The following is a 9,971-nucleotide window of genomic DNA, read 5'->3' as shown; positions in this document are numbered from 1 at the left end:
CTGAAAAAATCCCTGCCCCCCTCTTGTCACCCCATAAATATTTTTCTAGATCCGCCCCTGGAAACATCAGATTCAGCTTCAGTCCTTAATCAGATTCAGCTTCAGTCCTTAAGCCTTTTACTTTCTTAAGATCTGTATCTCCAGCCATTCTATGGCCAATAATGACTGAAAAAGACCCAGGATGTAAAGGGAATTATCTCCCCTGAAGGGTTTAATTATTTATGTTCATGCATGTCACTTACAAACCAATTAAATTACTGTGCGATAATGAAACAGTAGGGGTCAGAATTTTCTTCTTCACAAATTTGACATAATCAAGCAATTTTTACCATTGAATGAACATAATAGAAACAAGAAAGCAGTTTTGAAATGATTTTATTTAATCAGAAAAAAGGTATACAAACCAAACAGTTAAACACCTTTCTGAATTTTTGGCTTCATGTTTTAATTTTAGTAACTAAATACACACCCAATTAGTTCCAGATTTTTAGAATCAAGAAATTGCATGAATAAAGAATGTTTGAAATATTAATTAGGCAAAGGAATCCAAATTTACTCAACAAAGGGAGGGAAAGAAAGTCCACAAATATAAAATATCGATTTTATATTTTTTTCCTGTTTGGAAAGAAAGAAACCTCAATGAGAACTGGGTTTTTCATCCAGCTTGACCGTTGCCGTTTAATTCTGTTTGGTTTATCATTCTCAATGATAACAGTGAAAAGTCATGACATTTAGTCGCTTAGTAAAAAAATATTAAATTTTATCTAAACATTCATTTAAGTTTGTAATTTATTCAATTTAACTCTTGTTTTCAACAACATTTCAGGATCTTTATGCTTGAAGAGAAGAAAGACAGAAAACACAAAAAGTCAGGGGACCAAACAAAGAACCTTGAGGTTCTCCAGTGTTTGTTTTACTAAACCTTTGATGAACTGGATGATCAAGTCAGCGTCCATAATTCATTAGTTTTGACTTCTTGCTATTAACTTTGAGTTCTGCTGCTTGATTTTTCTTAACATAACAACATAGATCCATATCACTAGTAAACTTCAAGCTACCTTAAATTGGACAAACTTTGGGAATATCACCAACAAGCTAAAGCCGAACACACAAGCTGGAGGTACACCAAGCCTCATATTAGCGTTTAAGAAAATGATGATCTGTGCAAACATATTTCTATCCTTACATCCACTTTATGGTGACATCAACTTAAAAAAGATGTTGTAAACTATTTTCTTTTGCAAAGATATTGCTCCAAAATATCTGCTTTTAGAAGTTTGTGAAATATTCTGTGTTAATGTTTCAGTCAGATTGTTCCTGATTTTTTTGTGACAGGAAAAATATAGAAACATGAATAGCCTGGACTGAAAAACCTGGATGTGACACAATGGACATCTTGTTAAAACCAAAGATAACAATAAACACAATGTCCCTAAAACAAATATTTTATCACACTTCCCTATATATCCCAGTTTTTACAAGTTTTCCACCTCTTTTATAACTGGTCTCTGCTTTATTCCTGCAAAAATGCCTTTGATGTCATCAATGTGCCGCTCTCCTTGACATTCATGACTGAATAATAACTTTAGCAAGCTCTAAAGTCAGAGCAAACCCTAAACCTTCTCACGTGAAGTTTTTCTCACGTCACATAAGAAAAACTCTCCTTTCAAAAAGGGAAAATTAGGTTGTGGCGGATACAATGTATATATTTCACACCAGAATGTATGCTTTTATTTTGAAGGAGAGAAGGTGAGGTGTGAAGTGACCAACGGTTGTGGTTCATTCCATTTTTGATTTTATGTTGGAAGACATTGAGAATTAAACAAGACTCAAATCTTTTTCGTCTTTTTCTGCTGACTTCCACATTGGAAGTTTTTTTTGGTTTTGGTTTTTTGTTGGTTTTTGTTGGAAGTCATATAAAACACATGTTCGATTTCCATGTATTTATTGGAAACCACGGTTAAATATTTTTCAGTTATGATGAAGATAAATATCAGTGAGTGAGTCTGAATGCAGAGGTTTCACAAGCGACCGTTTATGTGATTATGTCATGGCCTTTTTATCTTGTTTTATCTCTCGTAAAAGTTTTTATGACTCATTATCAACCCAAGCCAAAGATGAAAGAACCGAGATTGTGTATAGACATAAGTTCAGATTATTAGATAAATAAGTGTTTGTCATTTGAAGGGAAAAAAACCCAAACAAAATTAACATAAAAAGTGCCAGTTTTTGTCAGTTTTTAAACTATTTTAGCTCAAAATTTCAAAAGTAAATATACCAAAATATGCTTCAGCTCCAAAACATAGCAGGAAGTAGCAACCTGTTAATGCTTGCAGGATAACAACTGCATTTCTTTTAACGGTACTTACAGTGTGTTCTCAGGCAAATAAGTATATCTGCAGAGTATTACAGATACTTTTTGGTACTTTCGTTGTTTCAGGGTAATTACAGGATACCTATGGTGTATTTTTAGGTGATCCACAATATTTGGTGAGTAATTCTTTGCATATGTAACAGGGTTTTAATTTAACAGCATTATAGATGTGAAGTTTGTCAGAATTTGTTTATTCATTCTTCAAATTCATTTTGTTTAGTCAAGAAGTTGTTGCTCCAGACATTTATTCGTGTATTAAGTTTTTTTTATGTTACTCCTGACAGTTGGTGGTTACCGTAGCAACCAGTAACTGACAGATTGTCCCCCTTCTTCTGTTGCCATCTGTATTAGGATCAGTTCTGTGTTTTCTTTTTAAGTACTATATTTTAGTACCGTATTTTCCAGACTATAAGCCGCTACTTTTTTTCCTAAGCTTTGAACCATGCGGCTTATATGTGGATTTTTCTTCAACCACCAGGGGGCTCTTTAGCAGGAAGTGAATCATTGGAAGTCAAAATTGGAAATAAAAGAAGAAATTACCCATTTAAACGGAATTAGGTTTTAATAGGGGATTGAAATTTGAGAATGTTGTTGATCAGTTAAATAGCATTGAGCGGAAAAGATTTTTCATTTTTTAAATAATACTGGATTCATTATGAGAATTTGAGGTATAGATATTAGGATCCAATAGATGGCAGTAGTGCAATAATAATGGAAATAATGGATGCAAGCTGCTGTTGAAATCTAAAGAAGAAGAAAGCGCCCATTTTCATTTAGCACATGCTAGTAGCAGACAGTAAGGAGATTTCTCTCTTCAAACTCATACGCCCTCATAATCAGTTCAGTTAAATCTAAACTTGGCAACTTTTTCTTTTTGGACCTTACCAAGCTCTGCCCAGAAACGCCCCTCGAAAGTCCCACATGACTACATGTCTCACAAGCAAAGCCTCGCGGTGCTTAGCTTCTATGTGTAAACATGGCATTTTTCATTTCAACCGACTCTGCAAAGTATTTCTGAGTCGATTAGTGTAGCATTTCTGCCGGATTTTCACAAAATATCAGCCACGACAATGGACAGGGGAACCAACAAGTTCATGTCATCTTTTTTGGAGAACATCAAGGTGTTTTAGCCTCCAACATTGTGCGCGTCACAGCGAAAAGCTACCGGTCGATGAAGAAAACAGCAGATCCTCAGACCCTCAGCATAAATATAGCTGTGGACAAGATCACTGAAGCCAATTGTTCTTGCAAGGCAGGGTAAGTCGGGCATTCATGGTTTTGAGGGTTTGAATGTGCCCAGGCCTTATACACGGTACTCGGTGCTAGCATGGCTAACATGATTACAGTTTAGTAAAAAGGTTTTTTACCCATGTAAAATAAAATCTTTAATGTATGTCAGATACGGTACACATTGCATATTGATCTGTTCAGCTAGCGTAAGGCTGTAACAGACAGGCTTCAAGGTGTAGAAGTTGTATCGGTACTGCCATTATGCTGTACTTGGCTAAAAGGTTTTCATAATGGATGTGTTTATTATTGACTTTATTTTTTTTATTCACTGAACACAAAGAAAGCAGAACAATAATACTTACGCCAGCAGACAATCCTTTGTTCTTATTGATCCTATGACGGTTGAGCTGCAAATGCTGTCGTGCACAAGCAATGATACAAGCAAGGCTTTCCGTTTCAGATTTTGAAAATCTGTGAATTTTAGTTCCACAAATACGATCAGGATACCTGACATCGCCTGTACAGATACCCCACTGACAGTGGAGAACCATTTTTTTTTCGAGTCCTGACGCAAAAACTTTCTGCCGATCTGTTAGTCCACAATATACATTAGCATGTATTTACTACTGTAGCTTGCGTTTGTGAGACGGTCAAGCACGTGGGAGCTGCGCTGTGACGTAAAATGGGCATTAGCCAATGAAACGCAGCCCCTGTGGTAAGGTCCATAAATGTGATATTCAATTGACGTGTTATGACTCAAATTTTGGGTGTCCGCTCCCCTCTGCTGCTGCTGCAGCGTTGTGGAAAACCTGGAGCGCCAGAGATATCTGCGGCTTATCGTCCAGTGCGGTTTATAGTCCGGAAAATATGGTATGTATTTTAGACAAATTTAATCATAGGTAGTGTTTCATGAGTAATTTTTGCAATGTATATGTTTTTAACTGTTATCATTATTAATGTGTATTTTACCCATGTTTAATTTTACAGCTGTTAACTGTTGTCAACTGCTAATTGGAAGTTTGCTTAGCGTTATTTATTGTATTTTATTTAAAGTATGGGGCAGAAGCTGCTGGACTGATGTTAACCACTGACTTGTTTTCCTCTTTTGTTAGAATAAATACTGTGAACCTGAGTGTGTCTGTTGTGAAGTCAACTTCCTGGAACTGAGACAAACAGAAGGGTTATGCAGTCAATCAATCAATCAATTTTATTTGTGTAGCACATTTCAGCAACAAGGCAGTTCAAAGTGCTTTACATCATAAAAACACAAAAAGTGCAAAGTCATGAAGCACATAGTCAACAATTGAAATGACTTGCAGGATACCAACAGGGCGCATTCATACGTAAACCGTTACAATATCATACGTACTTTAAATACTGAGGTGTAGGCTGAGAGTTGGTAAGTTTCATTTGTCTGTCTGTATTTGACCCTTAGTTTTCATTCACAAACCGTATTTAGACACTTACGGCCAGAAGTTTATGACTTCTGAGTTTCTGAGTGTTTTAAACGTCACACCATCCTGATAAGCATACACAGTGCTCTTTACTCCAAGAGGAGTCAATAAAGATAAATAAGTGATGGTGAATGGGATAAAAAGAGCATGAACCCAGAATAAATCCTCAAACTCACATCAGTTTCATTTCTCAACTGTTTTAACACACTGATCTAATTTTGCGGAAACCACCACACCCATAATTATAGACAGAAATTTATTACAGGGTGTACTTTCACCTCAAGAACATAGATGTCAGAAAAACTGCAAAATGTTTCATCTCAAGCTCATTATACATCACATAAATCTGCCAAGGTATTTTTAGGTAAAATTTTACTTATCCATTAATGTATTTATTTATTTTAATTTCATTGTCTTACCCTTTAAACATCAAAAATACTATACTTCAATTTGATTTCTGCTTTATTTATTTCTCTGTAGTCTCTTCTCTGTATCCACTTCTCTCTAATTCCTAGACATTTACCTCTTCATGTTATATTGTTTTCCACCAACTAAATATCGTTTTCTCGCAGGCCTCTGAGTTTCTTTCATTTATTGGCTCTCTGATTAATATTATAAAAAGATAAAAATTATAAAAAGAGCTTGGAAAATATATTTTAACAGCCTAATTCTTCCTAGAGGTGATTTTAGGTATCCATTAAAGATCATTTTAGGTTTTGTATAAAACACCAGAGGCCGAAACTTAAAACAAACCCTATTTTTATAGTTTACCACGTTACGGCGTCTAGATAACCCGTGTTATAAATAAGTAAAGCGGTGAAATGTCCGACGCTCTCGAACGCAACACGCTGTTTTTCTTTTGTCGCCATAGCAACAGAACACAGGGGAAGCGCAGGGAAACTCAACGGCCCAGAGTTTTATGGAGAAGTGAAATTTGATGACAACATTTGTGTTTTTATCGGCACCACCAACACGCGGTTAGGCTGACATGCCACTGCACGTGACCGACTACACGTGGACCCAGACGGACTCCACGGTCCACATCAGCGTGCCTTTAAAGGGAGCGACGGCCGCTGGAGTGGACATCGTGTCAACGGAGGAGTATCTAAAGGTGAAGGGTCAGGAGGCTCATGCTACTGCCACAACTACAACTACTACTAGTAGTAATAATAATTATAAATAATAATGATAATAGTAATAATAATGGTTTATTGATAGATTTTTGGATTGGTAATAACAGAGATTTAATGTGAGACCAGAATGTGTAGGGAGAAGAGTAACCAAAAAAAAACTATAGCAGAATATGCTATTTATATATTAACAATAATTCTAATAACAATAAGTAAAAAAATTTGGTGTATATAAATAAACTTAATTCAATTTAGTTTATTGATATGCTATGGAGGATTTTTTATTTGATTAATTGTATTAATTGTACTTGAGCTACTTGAATATCTCAAGCATGATACACGACTCACTGTGAGAACTTCACTGAATGAAGAACAAACTTGTTTTAACCAAAATTCACCAGAAGCTGCACTTTTTGTTAACATTATGTTGAAAGAAATTGATGTGGAAAATTCTGCTTTTCATGATTTTGTAATTTTCTAATCATGTTACATTAATTATTTTCATTTTGGTCATTTAAAACGCTAAAATTTCCACATAGCTTTAAATATTTGGTCTGTCCTATGATCTAATTTTTAAATATTACATGATTGATGTTTACTTTTTCACTCTCAATTGAGTAACTTCTTAGATGGGACATGAAGCATGGAAAACGTTTATGTATTATACAGAAAAAGAGTTTTTAAACTTTTTGTGGCTCGTTCTCTATAAAACACCTTAGACCGGGTACAGAGGAAAAGCCATAAATCGCAGCCTTCTCAATACCTAATCATGGTTATTTCACAAGATACTTTCAGAAATGATACATCTGACTTAAATCATCTCTTAAATTTACAGAAATTAAGAATACATATAGTAATTTGAGAACAATGCATTGAGAAACTTGTTTAGAAATTCAAGACATATTTTACTCAAAGTTTAAAGATTAGTGGTGATGATATGAAATGTTCTGCTGATGGAAACATTTTTCAAATTTAATGAAATTGTAATTTTTTTCTGGCGTTTTGTTGAAATATGTGATCAGTTTGATAAATGAAAACATGGCAACACGTTTCCTGTTTTGTAGTTGTAAACATGGATTCATCCATCTGGCTTCTTGTCCTCATCCTCCTCAGGTCCATTTTCCTCCCTTCCTGTTTGAGGCCTTCCTGTTCGAACCCGTCGATGACGACCGAAGCTCGGCGAAAGTCGGAAACGGCGTCGCTGTTTTCACTTTACCAAAAAAGACTCACAAAGTCTGGGAGCATCTGATGATAACCACAGGTCAGATTTGGAATAAAAGATCTGAATTGAATGTGTTTTATTCACCAGCAGAGGTGTTAATGCTATGTAATAAATAAAGTTTATCATGTGTTTTAGATGATAAAGAAACAAAGAGGAAGATCAGAGAGAGAGCTTTACGGACACAGGAGCAGAAACTTTCTGCAGAGTTGAAACAAAAAGCTGAGAAACGGCAAGCGGAGAAGAAGTATGCTCTGGAGACGATGATGAAGGTAAAAAAAACACATTTATAGCATCAAAACCATCAGGAATTGTGTTAGTTTACTGGAAACCTGCACTTAAAAAGAGAATGTAGTTAAAAAAAAGACTTAACTGGACACAAGTAATTGAATTAAATTGACCAAACTTATTTTGTTTACATTTGTTTACCTTGACAAATTAATAAGCTGTAATTCCGAACCCATGATCAATAAAAAAAACACATTTAATTCATCAAAACCATCAGGAATTGTGTTAGTTTACCGGAAACCTGCACTTAAAAATGACATTGCAGCTCCAACTTAAAAAAATAGAGTTAACTGGTCACAAGTAATTGAATTAAATTGATCTAATTTATTTTATTTACATGTGTTTACCTTGATAACTTAATAAACGCAATAAATTAACTTGGATAAACTTGATTTGATTTTCTGTGAAGAATTAATTTAAGTTGGAGCTGCGTTCTCTTTTTTACAGTGCAATGTTTAGTGACTTAAAATGACTTTAAATCAGCTGGAGAGGGAGGAAAAGGACAGAATCCAGCAGATGAAGGACGCAGAGCGAGAGAAAACGACGGCGGAGCTGGCAGCGTGGCAGCTGAGGCAGAAACAGGAAGCACAGGAAGCCCAACGGAACCAGAACCATCAGATCCAACAGAACCCAGGCACAAAGCTACCAGGAAACAGACAAACGGATATCAGGAAGAACAATCAAGGTGAGACCCTTCCTGCTGATCAAACGCCTCCTCCTGATCCATAAAGTCAGTTTTAATGAAAATCCTCCTGCTGTAGTTCACAGCGACGCAGAAAAGAAGAAGAAGAAGATCCGAGCCCAGCTGCCTCCTCCCAGAACCTGCGGGAACATTCCAGTTACGTTCACCCCTCGAGTTTTCCCGACAGCGCTCCGAGAGTCACGGGTTCCCGAAGAGGAAGAGGCGAGTCTGTGATGCTCGACATTTCACTGGAAAACTGTTAGGATCCAAACATTCCTGCTACATTTTCCACAAAATGTTGTTTGTTTCCCACTTTGTGATTTTCCCACTTGTTCTCCAAACAGTCCAGCAGTGAAATGTCTTTCACTGCAAAAACACAACATATCACCAAGTATTCATGGTTTAATTTCTAATACAAATATCTTAGTACACTTGAAATAAGACAGAACTAACTCACAAGTAACTTTTCAGCAAGATATAGAATCTTATTTTAAGTCAATAATTTCTTAATATTAATTAAAAAAGCTTTCCTCAATCTCTGCCTCAGCTTTTATCAAGGTTTTTCACACTGCTTTAACCTTATTTGATTCTCTGGAGCAAAAAAAGTCATAATGTTTTGCTTCTAAACAGTGGCTGAAGAAGCAGGCTGAGGCGAGGCGAGCGATGAGTGCAGAGCTGGAGGAGCTGGAGGATCTGACAGAGGAGGAGAGGAACCCCGACTGGCTGAAGCAGAAGGGAGAGTGAGAAGCCGCCTTACAAATCAACGCAAAACTTTGTCAGTTTTCCACTAGCGTTGAAAAAACACACTTTGTAGTTGTGTTGTTTCCATTAAATAAGAAACGTAATTAGAATCACGTGAATAAGTTTGTTCACATGATAAGTCATCAAAAAACATCATCCTCCTTCCACTTCCTGTCGTCTTTCTCATCATTTCCAGCAGTAGTAACATCCGGTTGTTGATCACATGACTTGTGTGATGTGAAAAAAGTGTTTCCATTGCAGTTTTGCAAAATATGCTAATTTTGATACGACCAAATAAATCACCACATGGTTGTTGGTTTTTTTTGACGTTTAAATGTTTCCTCTGAACAAATTCATTTGTAATTTGCAAAACACAGCTAGTGAAATCAGATCTACTAAACCAACTCTCTCCTCTTCAGCAAGTGTTTCTCAAACGGAGACTACGTGGGAGCGGTGAATGCGTACAGTCTGGGGATCCGCCTCAACAGGAAGCTGCCCGCTCTCTACTCGAACAGAGCGGCGTGTCACCTGAAGCTCAGGAACCTTCACAAAGCCGTGGAGGACTCCTCCAAGGTTGGTTGGTTGGTTGGTAGAGGAGGTTTTTTAGACCTCTACGTAGGGCTGGACAATAAATCAATAACAGTGCATAGCCCCATAGACATGAGATCAATATTAATGGCTAATACATGTGATAGAAAATTCAATACTTTACCTGAACTTTGATCCAGAACTGCACAACATTCTGACTGATGTAGGCAAAGAAAAAACCTTCAGGAACAGCTAAGCTAGGTTGGTGGACTCAACTAACTCACTCACTCTTTGGTTACCTAGCAACTCACTCACTCTTTGGTTA

The 9,971-nt window shown here is 36.4% G+C and overlaps 1 protein-coding gene across 2 annotated transcripts in view; it reads left to right on the top strand.

The window, feature by feature from the left end:
- The first annotated feature begins 2,314 nt into the window (after positions 1 to 2,314).
- Positions 2,315 to 9,971, top strand: part of dnaaf4 (dynein axonemal assembly factor 4) — an 8,766-nt gene continuing 1,109 nt past the window's right edge. Inside the window, exons 1-8 of one of the 2 annotated variants that reach the window (XM_008412584.2) lie at positions 2,315 to 2,490; positions 5,930 to 6,169; positions 7,302 to 7,449; positions 7,546 to 7,679; positions 8,179 to 8,380; positions 8,457 to 8,599; positions 9,008 to 9,117; positions 9,538 to 9,691. In XM_008412584.2, coding sequence (XP_008410806.1) covers positions 6,047 to 6,169; positions 7,302 to 7,449; positions 7,546 to 7,679; positions 8,179 to 8,380; positions 8,457 to 8,599; positions 9,008 to 9,117; positions 9,538 to 9,691 — 1,014 coding nt within the window. In that variant the 5' untranslated portion in view covers positions 2,315 to 2,490; positions 5,930 to 6,046. The remainder of the gene's footprint in view (positions 2,491 to 5,929; positions 6,170 to 7,301; positions 7,450 to 7,545; positions 7,680 to 8,178; positions 8,381 to 8,456; positions 8,600 to 9,007; positions 9,118 to 9,537; positions 9,692 to 9,971) is intronic. The other variant, XM_008412583.2, reaches the window with a different exon arrangement.

The sequence above is a fragment of the Poecilia reticulata genome, linkage group LG6 (genome assembly GCF_000633615.1).
Source record: "Poecilia reticulata strain Guanapo linkage group LG6, Guppy_female_1.0+MT, whole genome shotgun sequence".
NCBI classification, from domain to species: Eukaryota; Metazoa; Chordata; class Actinopteri; order Cyprinodontiformes; family Poeciliidae; genus Poecilia; species Poecilia reticulata.
Note: the sequence above shows the minus strand (reverse complement) of the source record. Positions and strands in the feature narration are given on the sequence as shown.